This window comes from Pseudochaenichthys georgianus, chromosome 3 (genome assembly GCF_902827115.2).
Source record: "Pseudochaenichthys georgianus chromosome 3, fPseGeo1.2, whole genome shotgun sequence".
NCBI classification, from domain to species: domain Eukaryota; kingdom Metazoa; phylum Chordata; class Actinopteri; order Perciformes; family Channichthyidae; genus Pseudochaenichthys; species Pseudochaenichthys georgianus.
The window spans coordinates 21,108,998-21,132,292 of record NC_047505.1 but is presented as its reverse complement, the minus strand read 5'-3'; the positions used below and the strand labels follow the sequence as shown (position 1 = coordinate 21,132,292).

At 39.2% G+C, this 23,295-nt stretch overlaps 2 protein-coding genes across 2 annotated transcripts; one reads left to right on the top strand and one right to left on the bottom strand.

Annotated features, from left to right (window-relative positions):
- The first annotated feature begins 2,152 nt into the window (after nucleotides 1-2,152).
- Nucleotides 2,153-3,570, top strand: LOC117443265 (uncharacterized). Its single transcript, XM_034079240.2, has 4 exons — nucleotides 2,153-2,680; nucleotides 2,784-2,837; nucleotides 2,926-3,004; nucleotides 3,099-3,570. Exons 1-4 carry the CDS (start codon nucleotides 2,161-2,163, stop codon nucleotides 3,265-3,267), a joined length of 822 nt encoding a protein of 273 aa, XP_033935131.2. The 5' UTR covers nucleotides 2,153-2,160; the 3' UTR covers nucleotides 3,268-3,570.
- Nucleotides 3,571-8,295: 4,725 nt separating this feature from the next.
- slc1a2a (solute carrier family 1 member 2a) lies at nucleotides 8,296-19,016 on the bottom strand. The gene is given in 15 exon segments (XM_034078213.1): nucleotides 8,296-8,367; nucleotides 9,383-9,590; nucleotides 9,987-10,121; nucleotides 10,494-10,688; nucleotides 11,379-11,458; nucleotides 11,460-11,525; nucleotides 11,528-11,593; nucleotides 11,596-11,617; nucleotides 12,212-12,338; nucleotides 12,622-12,676; nucleotides 12,678-12,731; nucleotides 12,827-13,077; nucleotides 13,742-13,894; nucleotides 15,118-15,257; nucleotides 19,012-19,016. Coding segments are annotated over 15 exon segments (1,629 nt in total).
- Nucleotides 19,017-23,295: the final 4,279 nt, after the last annotated feature.

Below are 23,295 nucleotides of genomic sequence, written 5' to 3'. Positions count from 1 at the left end.
TCTTTTTTTCTTTTAATAACAAATACTTAAGCAAACACTTTCTATTCTAGCTTAGCATGTGTTTGTTTTTATTTGGTAATTAAATGTTTCTTTATATAATTACATTTTTACATTATAAAATCCTAATCCAGGTCCATTTAATTATCTTTTAAAATCCTAATAGGAGTTATTTAACTGTAGTCAGTACAATTATGTTGAAAAAACAGACACCTTTCCACCTCAGGACTCATGGGTACCACAGACAGACACAGACACAGGAATTTCTCTATGCTGTACCGACTCTAAAATATCAATAATTCCCATCGTGTCCTTTTTATTACCCTGTGAGTCAGCACTCCCCTCCTTACCCAAGATGCTCTTTATGTTCAGGTCTTTCTGTAAGAATTCCAGAGTAGTATTTCATTATGGGTGCACAGGTTCCCTGGCATCTCCAGATTACACACAGGGATCTTTGTGAAATGTGCTGAGCCCTCCAGGAGGGTGCATGTAAAGCGTGTGTCTGGAGTAAGGTGAAACCAAAGATCAGCTAAGAGCTGTTACACAAGTTTGGGCATCCGGTAACCTCATAGGGAACACTAGTGCCGAACGTGATGGGGCAGAAATGGAGAGTGGAGATGTTTGATTCAATTCTCAGGCTTTATTTGTAATATATTTCAGTTCACTTATCTTTTCACATTATTGAGATTTTTCAGATTTGTGCTCAAGTGTAAATACACAGATACACTGTACTACTGAAGGTCAAGGATCATCAATGTCATACTTTTTTAGTATCAACAGTTAAAGTACTTGCTCTCAAGAAGAATGGTACCTTTAACTTATAATAGTATATTATTTGCAACTTTAGTATCAATGTGTAAGTAGTTTAAACACTGGTTTATTATGTTATTATGTATTGCATTTAAACGTTTATTGTGTACTTAGTATGATGTAGCTATAGCTCAGGGAGTAAAAAACCCAATTATTTGTATGTAGTGAAGTGAAGTAGAAGAATACAATGGCATTACTCAATCAAAGAACAACCTGCAAACAGTAGATAAGTACATGCTAAATGCTAACTGATTATAGTGTGAAATATCTAAAAATCCAGACTAGTAACAAGCAAAAACTTCAATCTAGCAAAGTGCCTAATTTGTTTTCCTTTGTGTCACAAAACTCTGGGATTGGCTTCCTTCCAGACAAAACTGGGCGTGTCAAGCGTGGTTGGCTCTTGTGAAACTGATGCTTTGATGAGGCTTCCTTTCTATTGTAAACTCTCTGATAGATGATTAGTCACAGAGGTTAATCATTACTGTCTCTAAGCAAACCTCAATAACAAAAAACACAAAACAAGTGTATACAAGAATTTGGGGCATAAGCCCAGTGTGACAATGTTTGTAAGGTATCAAAAAGGCTTGGTAACTTTCCTTTCCACTCATGTCAGGGCTGGTAAACACTCAAGCTGAACAGTGGATTTTTCTGTCTCTCTTTGTCCTAGCTACGACTCAGATCCCAGTCAAAGCTGAAAATGAAGTTATCAGAGAGGCTTTGATGGACGAATACCTCATCGAACAGTCTTTACTCCCAATATTGACAACTAAATCGCCCAAAAGAAACACTACCGTTCAGCAGATAACTGACACTACTCAGGAAAGTGCTAAAGGGGTGTCCATGGATCACATATCTACATCCACCAACTTGCCAGAGGACACTCAAGACAACATTTCAGATTCAACCACTACCCCAAACCCTCAGCTTAGCTTTACCTCTTCAGAAGAGCCAAATGAAGCCAAGTCAGGCGTCACGGCCACCCACATCACAGTCCCTCAAACTACTGACCTTACGACTGCCTTCGACATTGCCTTCCGGTCCACCCTGAGTTCTGAATCAGGCTCTAGAGATGGAGAGATGTTTACCCAGCAGCCGACTACAACACCCAGTATGACGTCAGGCTCTAGAGATGGAGAGATGTTTACCCAGTACCCGACTACAACCCCCAGTATGACGTCAGGCTCTAGAGATGGAGAGATGTTTACCCAGTACCCCGACTACAACCCCCAGTATGACGTCAGGCTACTAGAGATGGAGAGATGTTTAACCCAGTACCCGACTACAACCCCCAGTATGACGTCAGGCTCTAGAGATGGAGAGATGTTTACCCAGCAGCCGACTACAACCCCCAGTATGACGTCAGGCTCTAGAGATGGAGAGATGTTTACCCAGCAGCCGACTACAACCCCCAGTATGACGTCAGGCTCTAGAGATGGAGAGATGTTTACCCAGTACCCGACTACAACCCCCAGTATGACGTCAGGCTCTAGAGATGGAGAGATGTTTACCCAGTACCCGACTACAACCCCCAGTATGACGTCAGGCTCTAGAGATGGAGAGATGTTTACCCAGTACCCGACTACAACCCCCAGTATGACGTCAGGCTCTGGAGATGGAGATGGAGAGATGTTTACCCAGTACCCGACTACAACCCCCAGTATGACGTCAGGCTCTAGAGATGGAGAGATGTTTACCCAGGACCTTACTACAACCAGTTCACCATCAACATACATGGCTGGTTTTATCGCACCAAGAATGTTTGCAGGAAGCGAAGGATCAGGTGAAGGATCAGGATCAGATATTGAGAACAGCGGTATAGTGCTAATCAATGAGACAGCTTCGAAGCAAGAACCTTTGAGAAATAGCGAAAATAGTAAGTATCTAAAACCTGCCTCAATAGTTATGCCTACAATCATGAACATTGTGTTTTATTGATTGCCAACGGGAAATATAAAACCTGTTTTTTCTGTTGTTAGGTCAGATAGGCCTACCGGACGATCCTGCCACTAACATAGGACACAGCACACCAGGTACGTTTTGAAAAAATTGTAAATCAGATTTGTTCATGATCAAACTCTGCCATCGTCAGTCCTAACTTCTTATCTCCCATATCTCCAGGTTGGATCATCATCGTTGGTTTTATTGTGGGCCTTGCAGCATTGATAGTGCTATTTGTTGCCATCGCTACCAGAGACAAGTAAGGCTTTGAAAAAGGACAAATATAGCTATATATTTGTTGTTATAACTGGTTAAGCCAAGAAAAACATTCTTATTGTTCCTTATTTGTGCAGGTGGAATGCACCAAGCCAGGCATCCAAGACCAAGAGTAGCTCCTCCAACCAGCAGAAGGAGATAGAGATGAAGACGTTCGTGCACAAAGACAATCCCAGGGAGAATGGAACGGCGGGAGAGTACACGGTCATCCCCCTGGAGGAGCTTCCAGAACCTTCCTCACACTGAGGTTCAGACACAGACTCTCCGGAGGCTTCAGACTCATCACAGAAACACAAGTCAGAGTTTGAAACAGAACGCTTTGATCAGAGCAACAAAAGGGTCGGGGCTGTGGAGCACAAACGGTTCCTGTGAACTTCTCAGCTCTGATCCTAGTCTGAACACGAAACATAATGTGACTTTTCCTGTCAACTTTCATAAACTCTCATTTACTTTTAAACTTCAGCAATATTCATGCTTTTATTTCCATTGTATTATCCGGAAATAAATGCTGTTAGACGTTTTATTGTTTATTTTTTGTATGTTTTTTTAACTGGCAATGATTCTGTGAAAATCTATTTTTTGCAATAACATTATTATTTTAAGCTGTTGTGTTGTTTCCCCAACCTTTATTAAAAAACCTCTGATTCCTGAACAGAGCCCGACCCACTGACTCTTATGCAGAGGCGCGGGAAGGTATTTTGAGTGGGGGTGCTGAGGTGCTGGACTCCAGTGAACACTATTACGAGCACTATAGAGCACGCACAAAAGCAATCCCCACACGCAAACACACAGTACACCCGCGACTGTTATAATGAAGGCTCGATAATCAGCTCACGGCATATAGGCAGGGGTAAAGTGCTATTTTTTACTAGTAGGGAGCGGACCTCACATCCTCTAGGGGGGTCCGGGGGGATGCTCCCCCGGGAATATATTTTTTTAAATATTGAAGTTAAAAGCATCAATCTGGTGCACTTTAAGAGCAACATTAAGAGATCTATGGATACATCTCTCAACACCCAGATGAAACACAACTGTAAGCAGATGTTCTTTTTCTTTATGGATATTTTACAAATCACTCCCCTTTCAAACTATATTCTTGTTTGACTGCCATATAGTATTTCATAACTTTTTTCCTTTATTCTCTTATTTGTTTTATAACTATAATGATCATATGAAGGTGTGCCGCGGAAATAATCTTTTGAATAATTTGTGACCAAACCATTTGAGACCCACTGAGATAACTTAGACTAAAGTTAACTATCTAAACACTCAGAGAGTCCTTTAGCTCACCTGAGCCTCTCAGTCTGAGAGGAGAGCTCTCCTCCAGCTTGTTGTGGAACAAACAACAGCTCCGTATGTCCGTTAGTGCAGCTAGCTAACCAGATGCTAACAACACGGTCCCTGCTGCTGGCACCGGTCCCTCCCTCTCTCCCTCTCTCCCTCTCTCCCTCTCTCACACACACTAAATGCGCTATGTCCGCACACACACACACACACACACACACACACACACACGCACACACACACACACACACGCACACACACACACACACACACACACACACACACACACACACACACAAACAGAGCCGAGTTTGAATGACACAAGCACACTTTTATTTCCATGCAACTCTCTGATTGGTCTGGTGTCTTGCCTCTGTTGCATTCACTGAACACGGGAAATTACAGTCCTGCCATCCTCTCGAGTGTCATGATGAGGTTCACGTAAAACACGGTTAATGTATTATATTATTGATGTAGAATTGTCCGGTGCTACAGAAAAAACATTCGGGGCAGGCCAAAATATTATTTTACCAACAATGTGGAATTTATTGGCTACATATTACACAGATTATGCACAGCGGGAGCAGCAATAAACGTCAAATAATAATTCAGAAAGGGGAGCTCCGCACCCCCTGCCTGTCGCTAGGGGGTGCTGCAGCGCCCTCAGCACCGCCCTTCCCGCGCCCATGCTCTTATGGCACATTTCCACTGCAGCGGGGTAGCCCCGTTTAAGCGTCCCTAAGCGTCCTCGCTCAGGCCTCGGGCTGCCTCGCTGGCCGTCCGAGGCCGTGGCGCATTCCCATTACAGTTTAAGACCTGGGGTAGCAACGCAGTGTAGGTGGGGCGATCGGCTTTGTTGTTCCGTCGAGCTCCCGCTGGATTTTATCATCCCCAATGAGATGTAGGAACGTCGTCACCTCCTCGGTCGACCACGGTGTGCTTTTCTTTGACGTTGCCATTTTTGTAGCTCCTCCGTTTACAAAAATGCTGTGTATAAAAATGCTGCAAGCTTGCTTCTAGATATATATGCGACGCTAGAGATGATCTCGTGCGCGATCTTGTGACGATTCTCTCTGACCAATCAGCAGTCAAGAGTGTTGACGTCACTAGCCCTGGCCTGGCCTGATAGAACCACGATTTTATGGGGCTGGAAAAAGAGGGAAAAAGTACCCGCTAGCCGGTGCTACGCTATATGGAAAGGCCACCAAAAACTGGCCTGGCTGCTTGAGGACGATTAAGGATGCTTAAACGGGGCTACCCGCTGCAGTGGAAATGCGCCATTAGACAACCTACACAGCACTCCATCTGTCGTTATTGCATGTTCATATGATGAATTAAACCGCATTTTATTTGAGAAATAAACACAACCACAGCTTATCATCAATAAACATTTATTTGTTTCCATTAATATTTACACACAGGTATTAAAACAGTTACACACTTTCAGTCCATTTGCCAGGCAAATATTGTTTGTGCTACATTCAATCCTTCTTATTCTAATTTACAAGAAATGTTGCATCACAATAAATGTCAGACACAAGAGAAATATTGGATACATTCTTGGACCGAAATGTGCATCAAATCATAAAGGAAGATAAAAAATATATGTTTTGTTTTGTAACGATTGAACGATTCCATGTTCATGTTAGGGTTGGACAACAATGCTACACTAGGCCAGTCAACTAAGGACATTTAGATCAAGGCCCGGAAACAATGCAACAGAAGTGATGTAACAAATAATTAGATAATGGGTTTTACATAAGTCAGGCTACGATGATAATTTCCTAGGAAGAGTCTTCAATTTGTGAGAAAGGTAGTGCTTGAGCCAAACAAAGGATGACTTGCAAAGGTATCACAGCAGCATGGTGACATACTGTATAGCTGCCAACACAAAACCGAATCAATGTGCTGATGACCATTATATACTTAAAAACAAAATGTCCCTGATTGAAGAGGAGAGCAATATTGGGCTCCCTTCCCCTAAAACATTCAGAGATCAGTAGTTTATTTTGAAAACAAATAAATGTAATGCATTGTTTCTAAATAAATAACTCTAAACTTATAACCTATAGGGACCACAAGTGGCTCATAAAATGAAAATTAACATTGTACTTACATTGTGTTAAATAATATTGTTAAAGTCTTTATAGAAACGTTTAGCATAGCAAAAACAATTCTGATGCTTGACATGAAATGTCAAATCCTACACATTTGATTTATACACTTTATCTAAAGATGATATATAAAGTGCAAGGAGGCACTTTAAACATGAATATAAGCTGTCGCTTATCTGAAAAGGGAAATAAATAACCTGTTTTAACTTTGAACAGAGTTTCTACACGGAGTCAAACTCAAAAACATATTCAGCCGACATCCAATGACCTTGTTGTTACGGCTTCAGATTCAGAGGCAGAATTTAGTGTGCATTGCTAAACAGACATGACCACAGTTAAACAACTCTGTGTATACACAAGCGTGTTATTTATATATAAACGTGCACTTTTTATCATAATGTGCGAAATCGCACTGATACCTTGTGAGGAAATCCAGCATGGAAAAACTTTACTTTTTCTATTGAAATGTGTGTCCCAATATTCTAAAGAAATGAATAGTAATACATGTTATTCATTGTTAGTCATCACACTGACTGCACTCTGCAGTTGACATCGTCAAGGCAAGGTTGTCATTTAGCAAAGAAATAAACAGTTTGAAATAAAACACAGAGCAATGCACTGGCCTGCCGAGAGTTTGAGAGACACCCCCTACCCCCCTTTTACTCTTGTTGACCCTCCGACTTCCTTTCCTTCAGAATCTTCCCCTTGCTCTCAGAAACACACACAAACACAGAAATTCCAGTACACAGGCATACTTCTTGACTAAAAACAGAAACACAGTGCGTCACCCATAAAGAACATATATACAAAAGGAATAAATAAATAACTGTGAGGGCACCCTTCACATACATTTCTATTTCTGCTTTACAGCTCTCTGCAACACATCCTGTGCTGTTTGTTGCCACAGTTAGAGGTCAAACACTCTGCTCTTATGCTTTAAGTCCTAAGCTTTGCTTCTTAGGCTTGGCCATGTGTGTGACATCAAGGAGTAATCCCATAAGTCAAAGAGTCATAGGTAGCACAGTGTTGAACCATTACTTAACTCATAATGACAGAAGCACTGTTTCATTCTGTTCATGTTCTATTTTCATGAACACAGTTCCCATTATTTTGAACCTTTTGACCAGATTTGGACATTTCACGAGAAAACAAAATACACAAACATGTTGATATTGACAACGATACAGTAAGGAAGTCTGTCAGACTCTGATATGCCGATCTGGTACATTTGTTCTGAGTCAATAACACCAACCTTTGTATTTTCTCTTAAGTGGTCCTTGTATCAAAGGTAACAAGGCCATCATCCACGTTTCATCGCTCCGCCCTTAAAGCTACAAAGAAAATGCTTCAAAACAAAAGAAAAAATTGATTTTGCACAAGGTTGAAGAATTATTTCGTTGACAGAACAAGAGGATTGCAGCAGCAATGTTGTCAACCGAAGGATGTATTCTTATTTACAAAGTGAATTAAATGAAATGCACCAGTTCCTTACAGTTTGTGTATAATACAAGTTTCTGAGTTATCTGTAGTTTACTCAGTAGCTACCCTGATGGGTAACTGAAAGGAAGAGACTGGCCGTCTAAGGACAGAGGGTGTCGTTTTTCTCATACTGATATTCTGAACAATCTGTGCTGTTGTATTTGCTGTAAAGTGTCTCTACTGTAGGCTATTTTTATTTTATGTACAGCACTTTGGCTCGACCAAAAATCGTTTATAAATGTGCTATATAAATAAAACTTGATTTGATTTGACTGTTAGTTCTTGTGGTACAGTTGACTCTGCTAACTTTTCCCCCTTTCTTTTCTACGTAATTATTTTTTTGGTTCATTTTTAAAGCTGGAACTCAGGGTAAGGCGTGGCAGCATCTGGATCTGCTTTACTCGCATTTCCATGGTCCTTCCTCAACAAGAGAGAACCCTCCAGTCCTGCCATTTTTGCCCATGCCGACCTGTAAGCAATTATTGAGAACATCTAACTTTATGGCCAAGGCACTGTTATTTACACCGTCAATGGTTGGGAGCAAAGAAGCCATGCGTCATTACATTCAGGCCCTTTTACATTACATGAATCTACAGGCCATCGACCTTAGGGTATAATAATTGAGTGAATCCCCAACATTGAAATACATGCGATGAAGCAGTGATGCTGTTTACATGTCAATGTGGTAACAAGATGATATTAAAACAAGGATAGTTCCCAGAGTTGGCCATGTATTGTATGGATTCTCCGCCCAACCGAATTACAATAATCAAAGAGCAACTTCAGCAACTTTAGCATCAGAATGCGAAAGTTGCATTGCACAAACAATGAAATAGCAACACAATTGAGTGAAATACTCTTTAAAATATCTTTGATAGGCATGTCATGAATGTGTGCATCACTTTGGGTGAAACATGGTGAAACAGCAGTCTTTATGTATACCACTGGCTACAAAAAGCCAATGATTGAAAATTGTAATTTGGTCAGGGCTGCCAGAAATACATGTCCAATTATGTAGACCAAAATAAATAACAACAGTTTCTTAATGAACTCAGAACATACCACGCAATAAAATGCAAGTGAAATATAATTGTGAACAAGACAACACATTAGGAATGGTTGATGCTTACTGTCATTTGGGTTTCATGAGAATAAAACTTATTTTATATATAAAAATTATAAAAAACAAAGGTGTAGTATAACAAAAGAACAAGCTTTGCTTTTGTTGAACCTGGTACCACAAAAAACTGCTTTTTCATACAAGTAACAGGTGAAGAGCTAAATATGGAAATATTTATTTAGCTCTTCACCCCATTCAAAAAAACATTTTCCTCAAAGAAAATGTAACATGTACTATTTACATAGACACTGATGTATAAAAAAAGAAACACACACACAGAAAGGAAAAGAAAGGGGAACACACACACAGAGCAGGGGAGGTTTCTCTACATACAAGTCTCTATGTCCGTTAACGTGAAATGTACCTTGCAGTCGTCTATCAAGACTGAGTTGCGGTGTGTGTATACATTCTGGTTGGTGTTATTTTCAATGAAGGATTGCGTCTTTGACATCTCAAATTCTTCCATCCGGGCCTGTTGATCGTAAAGGTCAAGTTCGTGCTTGGAAAGGTGGTACACGATGCCCGCTCCATAGGAGTCCCCGACCACATTGACTGAGGTACGGAAACGATCCCTGCATGAAGAGAAGGTGTGTTTAAAGTGTGAATGATAAATGAAAGAAAAAGCTAAATGGAGCGAGTCTTCTTTTTGTTTTAATTTAAATGTTTATGCTTAGTGACAACTGGACTGTTGGGGATATATGAGTCAATGAGTTAGTTAGAGTTGTGCTTTGAAGCTGTCATGTATAACCGTTGTTATTTAGCCTCGAGTGAATGATACCTTTCTTATTTTCAATGTAGTCTTTTTGGGGGTAAAGAAGTAAATTGTCCAAACATTATACTATACTTGTATGAAGTATGGGAAGTTACCATTATTCTCTTTATCTTTTTCAAGCCTTAATGTAAGAAACACCTGTATGGTATTGGAATGTTTTTTATAATGATAGTGTTTGTGTTCATGGTGAACTCACAGCAGCCAGTCGACAGCAACCAGGAGGCTGATGTCCTGAGTGGGCAGCCCCACCGCCGTGAGGATCAGAAGCATGGTCACAAGTCCAGCGCTGGGGATACTGGCCGCTCCAACACTGGCCAGGGTGGCTGTCATACTAATTAGGAAGCAAATCCAACTCTCAGCAGGTCGGACAAACCACAGGCTCTGAAGCATCAACATACCTCTGCCACTTTAAACATGCAGATTCTGTATTTCTAAAAAAAAATACTTTGACAACAAATTATAGTTTTGAAATAATCAATTAAACTAGAAAGAGTCTAAACCATGGACAAGAAAATGTGGATAAAATGATGATAAAATAAATCAAATGACTGTGTTTGAAAACAGTTGGATGTTCACATGTTTTACAAGCATTTATAAACAATTATTTTTGCTACATCAGATTTAAGGGAGTGAAGAATGTGGATAATGTGTTTCCAAATGTTGCCTTGCTAATGTGCTGTGTTATCTATAGTCGCATGTTCACCTGACAGTCACAATCTGGCCCCAGTCGAGGTGAATCCCATTCATCTGAGCGATGAAGATGGCAGCCACAGCCTCATAAAGCGCTGTGCCGTCCATGTTGATGGTGGCACCCACTGGGAGTACAAAGCGAGTTACTCTCTTGTCGATGCCCAGGTTCTCCTCTAAGCATCGGAACGTGACAGGCAAGGTTCCAGCACTGCGGAAAATAAAACATAAAGAAATGCTTTGTTGTGATCGTCATCAACATCATATAGTGTCGTTCAGTTTGCAAACTTTGCACCCAATTTGGCTCTAAAACGTGCAGAGATGAATCTGTCTTGTTCACACTTTCATGTTGCAATAGTGTTAAAATTGCATAATTCCTTTATACGTACTGAAATAAATCAACTCTGGTTATTTGATCATTGAACAAAATATACAAATTTAGGTCAAAACTTTGATGAATTACAAAGAAATAAGTTATACTAGTTTGAATGAACTTTGAGTGGAATCCCATAGAGAAAACTGCAGTTGGGACTCAGCAGTTGTTTTGTATGTTTTTGTCTGATAATTATCAAGTGTCTCTGGCAGATGGAGGAGCAGTGAGCAGCACAGACATTGAGAGAACTGAGCTCACCTCAGGAGGCGAAGGAGTGTGTCATAAATAAAACATTAAGTTATCTCACATTGAGGCAAAGTGAGAAACCGTTGCTGGCAAGACTACTTATTATCATTTGAAATAAAGGTTACTTTTGTTATTTACCGTATGGCCCTGGAGGAGAAAAGGTGAATCTGAGTATTTACAGAAATCATACAGCACACTAAAGAACAAACCTGAACTACACTCTCTGAGCTCACCAGGGTCAGAAAGTCTGAATCCTAGAGTAAAGAAATGAAGACATCTTACCTGGATGCTGTTCCAAGTGCCGTGACCCAAGCTTGGAATATTCCCATGAAAAACGTCCAGGGGTTCTCTCTTACTATCACACAAATATATCAGGCGGGAGGAAGATCCTCCATGGATAAGGAGCCCGACTATCACGGTTACCATGTACACATCCCCAACTGCCTAGCAACCACCTCCAAATCCGCAATAGAGATGATCTTTCCACAGATGAGGGCAGGGCAATACCAAAAGGGGAGTACCTGAAGATAGACACAGGGATTAATCTTGTCACAAACGAGCTGAGGACCAAAATGCAAACACAACGGGAAACCAGGGGATATCAGTAAACCAGCTTTATTGAAGCAATAGGCTGGTGGGAGACAAACGGAAAAATAGTAGGCAAAGGGTTGGTCGGGGACAGGCGAGGGGTTCCAGGAGAAAGCAGGACGGGAGTCGCCGGTACAGAACGGGTCAGGGAGCAGGGCGAGGCAGGCTGGGTCAGGGACAGGCAGGGGTCGAAACCGAGAGAGCAATCTGGAGGGTAATGCGGGGAAAGACCTGGCAATGCTGCAAGTACGATCTGGCACTGAGGTGAAAGTGAAGTGGGCCTAAATACTAATGGGAGCTGATGGGTGTAAACGAGTGAGAGAGAGACAGGGTGTGACTACCAGGTGACTAAGGAATGTTAATGCAGAAAATAGGTGAGTGAGAAAGCAGACTGTGACAAATCTGATCAGATTGTATTTCATCAAGAATATTTTTTGTTTTGGTATATAGTGATATTTAGGTTATTCAATATACATTAATGTATGTTTTATGTAAGCAAAAATAAGTTAAATAGTTTGACAACTTACCACATAATGGCACCAACAAGCCTCATCACAATCTCATTCAGGACGTTGAAAAAGTCCAACATCAACTTGGCCCTTTCTCCCATTTTTCCCATAATAACACCAAACGCGACAAAGAATCCGATCAAACCTATAAAAATAAGATAATATTGAATTAGTCTTGGATCATGGTGTCTTTCAGAAAATAAATAGCCAAGAATGAGGGTTAACCACTCTTCGAAAAGCCATATGTTAATGTGAATTGCTTTGTTTTCAATAAAACAATAATATTAGGGAAAAAAATGAAATGTATTTTTTATCCGCCAAGGAGGTTTTTGTTTTTAGCTCTGAATGATGAAGGATGCTAACGCACTTTAACTACTGCTTTTTATTTCCAGTCCTACAGTGGGTGGTTCTTTAGACTTTTAACCTACCCAAGACGTTCATCCCACTCTTGAACTGAAGCGTCCTTTTAACTGTGAACTGTGGGAGGTGCTTTTGTTCTGTTAGTGGGCACTGGCACTTTAGTGATTACCGTTTGGATCTGGATAAGAAGCAAAGAAAGAACACACACTTGGAGGAACTGACATATGAATCATACAATGTATGTTGGGGCAACTTATTTTGTGAGACTCCTACCTGCTGAAAGCAGGCCTGCACCAAGTTTTCTGGGAAAAGGTTTCGGATGAGATCAAAGAAAGCGTCCACGCTGGACACATCGCCGTTCTTCTTTCCCTGTCCGAGGCCAGCCCTCATCTTGGGGTTACCTGGGTGGATGACCAGCACCAGGATCACTCCCAGGATCGCAGCGATCACAGTGGTCGACATGTAGTACACCATGGCTCTGGTGCCTAGGCGACCGCTGGATTTAGCGTCCAAACCAGCAAGTCCTGTAGGAAATAATATATGTTACTTATCTAAAAATATATATATATATTATCTTAAACAGATAGTTAAAAAGCGAGATTTTGTTAAAGTCAATATATTTAAATGATATGCAGATATATAGCAGATCTAACCTCTTCTCTTGGTCTGTTTTTTTGTAATAAAATTGATTTAGACATCACAGTTTTCATTGATTAGCTCCACAGACCGGTTGCAGCATTTAAATAGTGAAGCCTCAACACATTAGTCTACACTCATTTAGAGGAGTGTTGTGATTGCTCTGTTTATGAGGACATATTCTCCAAATCTATTGGAAATAACAAATGCTGACCCGACTCCGGATAAGCGGTTGATAATAGATGGATAGGTGTTGCACATGTGAGTCCTATATTCTAATTATATATGCTTTAATCTGCATGAATGCGTATTTTAGTGGACATGTTGCCCTCAAGAGCATAGTCAAGACAATTTAAATACATTTATATAAACTGTATATCAAAAACAAATGTAGTTGGTTGGTGTCTGGCGTCCTTAGCACATCACCTGCCTACTCTCCTGTCTCTCCTGTTGCAACTGAACTCTCAACAAGTCAGACCGTGCAACCTCATTTCAGGACAGTTGTCATCTAATTGAGCAGAAAATGTGCAGCAGCTACTGTACCTCACCCACCTGTGACCAGACTGGAGACAACAAGAGGCAAAATAAGCATCTTCAGCATTCTCATTAGGATCTCTCCAGGGAAGGCGATGATCATAATGACATCAGGCGGGAGAGGCGATATGTGCCGCAGCAGCATTCCAGAAATGGAGCCCAGAAACACACCTGAGCCGGCGGGAAAACACACATCAAACACAAAGCAAGCTGACTGTGAGTCATGAGATACTAACTGTGAACACGGAAGGATTTTATCAACATTGGTGTGATAAATACAACACCTTTTTGCTTTTTGGAGTTTTAAAGCAACACTACAACCTGTCATCTAAGAGACACAGATGCATGGTGTTACCTAGATACTGTGATATTTTGTGTTTATACTGTAATACAACTTTTAACCTTATAAGGTCACTTGGGTTTTAACATTAACAGTGAAAATATAATTGATCAAAGTGTTTTCCCTTTTACTTCTGTCAAAGAAGAAATGCTGTAAAACAATGAAATATCACCTTTTCTCTGTACAATTATCTGGTATTCCAGCCACATAATTAGCTTGTCACATTAGTTTAAACCCCGAGAGAAAATGTTATCAAAGTTCCCAAGAAACTGCTATCGAAGTGTCATTTTATTCCTCATGTTTCCTGGTAAAAGACTGGGTTGGGAAAGGAATTGTTGGAGATATTGAGTGCTATTTAAAGTTGAAAATAGCACTTATTGCTCCAAACATAGAGAGAGACAGACATGCAAGAGCCAAGCAAAAATCCAAAGCCTGCAGACGCTGACACATCCCATTGGTATGGCGTACTGGCGTTTCACTGGAAGCAAGTAGAATACGCCCCCGAGTTGGGAATGAGTCATTCACATTTTTTGGGGGAATTTTAAGAATACCTACGAAATCACTGTTTTGCCATCTTGGGCAAGATACTGCACATTTTTCTACATACACATGTGATACAGAAAACCCAGTCTCCTTTGGTTCCATGAGAACTTTAAACAACTATTCATTGCACTTCTTTAAACATAAAGACAGATACTGTGATCCATTTATATTAAAAAGTATTTTGTAAAGTGTATGGCCTCACGCAGGGAACCAAAAGTGACTCAGTGGTTGGTAATATTTCCTCTAAGCAAGGGAAAGACTGGGGCCTTCCTGAGAGTAGTTTGTATGTCTTCCATGTGCGTTTCTGGGTAGATTGCCAATGAGGCTCCATGTGCCATCCACTGTCCAAAGACCAGGTAAGGCTTAATGCCCACTTGTTAAATGTGTTAGTTTGTTTTAGTGCAGTGATGGTCTAACAACCCATCCAGAATGTACATCTTGTCTTATCTAATACATGTTGGGAAAGGCTCCATAGGAGTGTTGATGTAAATAGCTGACCAGATATACGTACCAAGGATTGTGAGAGTGAGAACCATGTTCTTCATGATTTTATCACACATAGAGCCACATATGCTGTCAGGAGTCTCGACGATGGGCTCCATGTGGCTTTCGCCCATCCTGACCTCCACTTGCTTCTGCATTTTGTTGGCACTGAAAGAAAGAAAAGTGGGTATCAATAAGTGAAAGAATAACAGCAAACCCACTGTATTGGTGATTCCAAACTAAGGAGAAAATAAAACAATATATATTTCTGAGAGCATTACGTCAAAGAGCTCTCAGAAAAGGAGCAAAAGTGAATCAAAAATTCTCTATATTGCATGCAAGCTTACTATTTCAAAAATGTGTTCAATTGTGTCATTAGGTAAGTAATGATGGCTCTTGGACACATGGTTCAATTCCATTAATATCTGCATCCTATGCATTTTAAATGCATGCAACGTTCTAAAAGGTTTGCAGATGGTCTTTCATAATTAGTAACCGACATTCCCGGACAATTAAGGCAGAATCAATAAATAGCCTGTTTTCATCTGCATAATAAACTAATTATTACAGTTTTACTCAATTTGAATGAAACAGAAACACCAGCTGTTACTCATATCCTCCCCGTTGCTTCTGTTGCTTCTGCTGGCTGTCTGTGCATAGTTATTTATGGTCATTTTAGGTATTCTGAGGTATTATTAGTAATTCAATTTTTGATACACATATGTTTTTGTGTAATGTGGTCCTTGATTTTGTTTTATGCTTTCTGTGAGTTAATTTCAGAGAATGATTCAACCAAATCTTCAATCCAGCTCTTTGTCTTACTGCTATATCATCTCAATGAACCACGAAGTATCTCAGGTTTGTTGTGGTCTGCGGTAAAGCCTCTTTGACTTAAAGATCAGCTTTCCCCTGTGCAGCTTTTAAATCTCCTGTAAAGCACAGACGTGCACAGTTACGTAACTGCGAATGCTCGTGTCATTTGGATTCTTTCGACCTTCATGACTTTAACACCTGGATTATTAATGCTGGAAGCAGCCACAACAAAATATGCCTACGTTTCTGTGGGCAAAGGAGTTGTATTAAGTGAACTGTCCCTCAACATAAGGACTTCTCTTCAGGACAATACATAGTAGAGTTAGGCAACAAAGCCTTAATTACTGTATAGGCACTATGGAAACAAAATGTACCTCGAAGATTCAATAACACATTAGATAATTCAATATTTGAATTTACCAAGCATAATAGGGAATATGGAACATTCTGTCTAAATGTGAGGAAAGAACAACTGCCATGTCAATTACGCCTGTCTGATACACTGTGCTCTAGCATTAATGAGACTTAAGCCTTTTAAAGAGGATACAATTAGCACCTCCAGCACACAAGTGATTGAGTTATGCAACAGAAAAGGGGCTTCCCAGGAAAAAGTCAAGGGTGTCACCACCTGACCAATGTTATGCAGGAGATTACACATTTAAATACCAAACTTCAGTGCCCAAGACATTTTTCTTCATTTGTATCAGTTAGTTACTTGTCCTAATCCTTTGACAAGTCTTATAAAAGTAAATTAATGTGCAATTTTAGGTCAGTCACACTTTACAAAAGAAACTAATTATATTAGAATCATATATATTTCCAATGCTGGAAATGTGATGCTATTACCATTAAAAGTCACACAAAATAAACTACCATGGTTAAGAGGCTAAAATCCAAAAGGTCAAAGGGCAGCAAACGACCAAGTACATGTACTGTTTTTAAACAGCAATGACAAATCATTAAGTCAAACGTCATACTTCCACCATTGGGAATACTACCAGAGGAATTATACAGATATCAACGTATGAAAGTTTACCATTATTGCAATGACTTCTTGACAGAAGGCCACAGATATTATTACATCATCTTAACCTGAACAGAAGCTGCAGAACATTATTTTGATGGCACCTCTTCAATGCCAATGTTCTATGATTATTTACATAGAACTACCACATCACAATGTGCTACTAATGATGCTTACCAGTTGTTTTGTATGTTGTTCTGGGTTGAAATTGTATTTGTGGAGAGCTACTACACAGCCATCCGCTTTGGTAAAGAAATTAACGAAGTCATGATTCATGCATCAGTAAATCCAGTCAGAACTTCCAAAAGGTTTTTTATCCCTCCAGAAAGGGCTGTTCACTGCTTAAATTAAAATCTGCAGATGATGTTTTTCCTCAGCGTTGAAGGTATATCCACTGGATGCCTGCTCATTCAGCCTCCGGGAGGTACGTAAAGGTAAACTGAATATCCCAGTGGTCTGACAGGAGTCTCGCAGACACGAAGGGTGGAGTCAACCAGCTAAGATTAGCCAGGAGGTGAAAATCCCTGCTGCTGACTTTTGCCTGGTTTATTTGTTTACTTTTCTTCCAGCAAAAGTCAATTACTGTGTTTTGGTCATCCAAATAGTCTCATTCGGTTCTGATTGAGTATAAAAAAGTTGTTTGTTTGACTGGTCTTACTTCACCAACACCACATTCGTTCTGGATATTCTAAACAATTTTGTTTTAATATATTTCAATATATGTTGCGTGTAGTTTACCCACCTGGGCTTAACATATACTGTTTTTTCTTATGATAACCTTTTTGGTCAGATGTGGTTTACCGGATTTGGATCAATTTCAGGGAACATATAACAGCTGATCACACGAGTGCTGTGTATCTGATAACTGAACATGTATTGGGTGCAGTCCATAAATGCAATGGTCTTTAAAAAATGATTAAGATTCTTACAAACTAAGCAATATATTTGTTATGGTTTCATGATTCATTAGTATGTGAGACAGTGAAGAGAAATATTGTAGGGTTGATGTCAGGTTTTCAATTAATGTCAAGCACGAACTTCACAGTAAACAATAAGTTCCGAATTAAGCAAAAGGCTTCAATGGGAACCCATTTAGCAGAATAAAAGTTGATAATGAGAGCAAAACAGAAGAACTGATTGCAGCTGTTTCCTCAACACATTTTTGAGTATTTAATCAGACATCAATTATGGACTATGTTTGGGTACATTTGTATATTTTCTACCAGTTTTAATGGAGTTCTTTAGCGTGCTTGAGGCAGTCTGTTCCTGAGCTTACACCAACATCAAACCGCTTGGGATGACTTGTTCATTTCAGATAAAGGCAAATAAAAGTAAATTATTATTAATTTTCTAAATTATGTGATGCATTCCAATAATATAACTGAATATTTTCCCATACTGCCTGCCCCAGCACCACATCTAGATTTGATTTGAGGTTGAGTTGCAGTGGTGCAGCCGATAAGTGCTGCTTAGTCATTGAGTGGCAGACTCGGTATGATTAAACTCTTCCTGAGACCCTTAGCTTTCACAGTGTGACATTGTACATGATTGTGTTGCCATGGCAGCAATTATTCTTTAATGTTGGGTTGGGACTTCCTCTGTGCACTGATAATAAGGTGTGTGTGGAAATGGGAACCATTATAACTTCAATTCTGACAGAAATTATTCGTTTAAAAGTCAATCATGATGACGGATAGTCTCTTACAAGGGTATTCTTATCCGCGCTATAATTTAGATGTTGGAATGCGGCAACAGTTAAACACATTGAACATGTTATACTTTATCCCTTGCAGTGGGAATCAAAGTGCTTGTTCATAATCAAAAAATATTGGAACGCCAGCTGTCTGATTACAGAGTGATCAACTATTAAAAGAATAAACAGCTGCTGTCGGAAATAAGTGTTTCGCCACTTTTTGCTGGTTGCAAGTGAGTTTGTAAGAGTTTAAATCTGTGACATGTGCATGAAGATTTCCATTCCTTAGTTATCAGGGAGAAAGAATCCAATCTAAAACACACATGGTAAAGATTTTGTAAATGCAATTCCATATCTTGGTCCTCCATTTCTTTCCTCAGCCCCAAGCAGACCTCATGCTGCAACACCTGACAACGCACACCACGCTTAGACAGCAGGTGTCTATAATTAACTAATCTGTTCTGAGCCATCCTAATCCAGCACATATACACACTGAGATGGATCAGACACACTCAGAGAACATGTCCACAACCGTCCACACCGGGGACATTTTAGAACATATTTACAGAAATAACTAAAGGTCTTATTTATCGGGTTCTTTGTTTATGTGGTGAAATTAGAAGTCGATTAATCCAGTTTTCTTCACCTTTCGTAAGACCTTTAACTACAGTTTGGGAGCAGGAGCATTAATACCCAATAATAGCAGAGGAGAGCGGCACTTGGGCACAACCAAGCTTTAGTTTTACATGAAGAGACATTCTCTTTGGTAAAAATCTTATCTTTCTCCGACCTTTTCACTGCGAGGAATTCTGCAGACTATAATTAGAACACACACACGCACACGCACACACGCACGCACGCACGCACGCACGCACACACACACACACACACACACACACACACACACAGACACAGACACAGACACAGACACAGACATAAACAAAGAGATGGCCCTGCAAAATCAAATAAGGTGATGCTGAGTATTCTCCATTAAGTGCTTTTGAGGTTTTTTTTATGAAAACAATATAGATTTTTGGGGACATGTTTTGGAAAATGTTGAGCAAAATAACATCTTTCAGATTAAATTAAAGATTTATTTTTCACTAAATCATTTTCTTTTTTTTACTTTCCCCTTCCTCATGAAGCTGCATTGCAATACTAATTTTAAAAACTATTTTGTTTAAAGATCTAAAAACAACTAACAGCATTAACAAGTCAGCAATTTGAATTGATTTATTTGCTTCTCTGACTACAGTTGAATGTATTATTATTACATGTTACTTTTATCCAAAGCGACTTACATACTCAGTACCGTGGGCAATCCCCACAGGAGCAGTTTGGGGTGAAGTGTCTCAGGGACACAACGACATTCAATGTGATCTAATGGTTGATGACATACAGTATGTTTGCTGTCAGTGTGAAAAGTCCATTGACTTCAGGGATTTAGTCTAAAGATACCACAACCCAGGGGTCAGTGAGTCGGTAAAATAGTGATAATTCAATGGGCCAGAAACAATAGGATTAATGGTCTTTTTCTGATGGTTCCATGTGCCAAAGTGTCAAACTGTCATCGCTTTTGGGATTTCATGCTTTCAGATCAGTTAACTATTATATGCTTCACTGCAAGCTTAGGAATATCCATCAAATTTAGAGAGAGAACATCTTTTCATGGATATTATCTCTGGAGACTAACCAAACTTTGACAACTTTGAAAGTTTCCATTAACAAGTCATGACAACTGTTATTAAGGCCAAATATAGGCCTTAATAACACCTCAAATCTTAATGTAGAATTGTTTAAAAATAAAACTATTTCTACAAAACACAAGTTAGAAGAATACTTATTCAAAGTGCTTTATCTCTTTGAATTGACTACAAAGAAGTAATACATTTATTTTTGATGTTGAACTTTTCCTTGTTCCTGTATTATATTACATGTGATATTTTAATTTCCATCTGATATGTAGCAAAAACAACTAACTGTAAACTCAACTTTGGTACTTTTTTACACTTAAAATCTTAATCCATGACCAATCATTTAAATTACGGTCACAGCAGAATAGTTACAAGAAGTCTAAAGATCCTTGGTGTGAATCTTCCCAGTTAAGGCAATGAGATATATTATGTGAGTTTCTGGCCTATTGGAGATCCAAGGAGGAAAAAAGAGCCTGACTGAATAACTTTTTTTTTCAAAAGCAAAATGAGAAAACATACTACAAAAAGGTTTTTTTCAAAGAGCACAACCAATATGTGTAAAGCAATCAGATGTAGTCCTTGTGACATCACCAGCTTGATGTCTATGGTTCTGGAGCCTCGGGTTGGGATTTGTGGAACCAGGAATGACGTAAGAGGGTGTAGCTAAGCACAAAGGAAAGCTGAAAAATGTCCAACATGTATTATTAACTGAAAACGTGCTTTGAAATAGTTTAAGTTGTAAGACAAAAACACAAACAAAACCACGATAGATAACGCTGTGGTACGACTTCTCAGTCATAACGTAGCCATGTAGGAAAATATAACCTGCTTTCTTTCCTATTTAATCGCAAATGGGACCGTCATCCTGCTGTATTGAAATAGTCTTTGAACCAGGGATTAAGACACCACTTTAGTGTAATTTCACCAAAATCTAATAATGTAAAATCAACATAAAAACAAATAAAGACTACGAGACCCTGAAATAAATTACAAATGTTACTTGTAAATATATTTTTTCAGATTATGTGCATGCTCTTATCTAATAGTGTTTTATTTATTTTTTCTCTGTCTTCACCTTTGCTGTCACAATTTATATTTACCCTCTGTGGGAATAATAAAGTTATTTTTATTCTGATTAAGATCATAAACTCATTTCAAACCTTTATTTATACAGATAAATCCCATTGAGATCATTGATCTCTTTTTCAAGGGAGACCTGCTCAAGTAGTTCCACATGAAACATAAAAGGGAAAATGTTTTTTAAAGTTAATAAAACAGGTGAGAAGTAAAATATTTTTCTCATTAACTACTGAGTTAATGAGTGCTCTTCTTTTTCCAATCAGTGGAGCGGTACCTTGCTGGATATTAAACACAATGTAAGAATGGAGCATTACGTTTTAAGTTAACATTAGCAAAATGGGTCCAGGTTTTGGCTCAGACTTTAAGGTCCAACTGTAAATTAAAATGTTAATTGAATACAAATAATTTTAGGGTTTTTAGAGTCTCTTAACAATGCTACAAAATGTATGCAGAAATTCAGCACATACCAAAAAAAGACGGCATAGAGTGTTGTCACTGGCCTAAGATGGATGATTCACGGCTGATGATCCTGTTACACTGATGATTTTGATGATTACATCTGTCTTGTAAGATGTGTCGACTGGATCGGAGACTGAGCTCTGCACCCGTTCATGATTATGAGAGTTAGCTGCTCTTACTTATGCAGGAAATGTACAATTAAAACACTTCAGATGGATGAGGAGCTTTTGACTTGCTCTGCCATCAGGCCCTCCACTTGAGAGTGAAGTTGAAACAATTTTTGCAGCTAGGATTTCACTTTCTCATGTGGGAAGATTGAGGAATTTCTATCTGTCTACTAAATAAGCTGGTTCCAGAACGTGTTTAGTCATGTTTATCAGGAAGCAGTGGGAACAAGCCACCATTGATACAACAAATCCATATTTCAACATCTCCGATATTTCAACATCCCTCCCATATTTCAACATCTCCCAAATATTGTTTACGTGTTGTGTCTTGTTAGCTAGCTGGTTAGCCCCTTATACAGGCTATGGTTAGCCCCCACTGCATCCAAGTTTACCCGCTATGTTTTTGAGTGTTTTTAAACATTTTGGAAAGCTGGCAACCTCACAATGAGACAGGACCTCTGAGAGACTGAATGCTATCACTGTAAGTGTGCACAGCCCAATTGGATCATAGAAAAAAATATAATAATTGAAAAAATATGAAATAAAAACAGTCCTCTTTTTTAGAATTTATAGATGTTTTGGTTGCATTTTCCTCAGCAATTTTAAGGTGTACTTTTCATCTGAGACAATGAGACAGAATGATTTTGTAGGCAAGATTTAAAAGACATATTGTCGTTTTAACGAAAAATATGTGTGTTTTCTTTTAACAAGAGCTTTCATACAGTAGTTACAGTAGGAACGTCTACAGAGCAAAATCTCATAATATTTCACCTATCTGAAACTTTTAGAATATGTTTAATACATGTTTAATATCACTCGAGTACATTTCTCTTGGGATGGGTAAAAAAAGACATTGCCAAATTATGTAACATACATAAAAAGGGTCCACTGTATATTTTGGAAGGTGTGTGACTTGAAAATGATTTAAATGGGCATGGCATTATCTTATGTATTTTAGGTTGTTCTGATTACGTATGCAGTTCAATTCCCCAACAACAAAGCATGAAAAAAGAAACTGTCTGTGGCGTGACCCATCTAGTTAATTCATCTTGATTTACAGTGTTACCCTTTGGGCTGTTCTTTTGAAGTTCATCGCAGCCTTGTCTCAAGTTCGGGAAGTGTGGTGGGAGTGAATCTCAAAGAGCGCCATATCTCTAATGATGCACACAGGGCCCAAGGACAGCAGTTTGGCATTGCTTTAAGAGACAGTCGCTAACATAACATGCACTTGTTCCTGTCCCGAGATGTGAAGTCCTTCATCTTTAAATTCACTAAC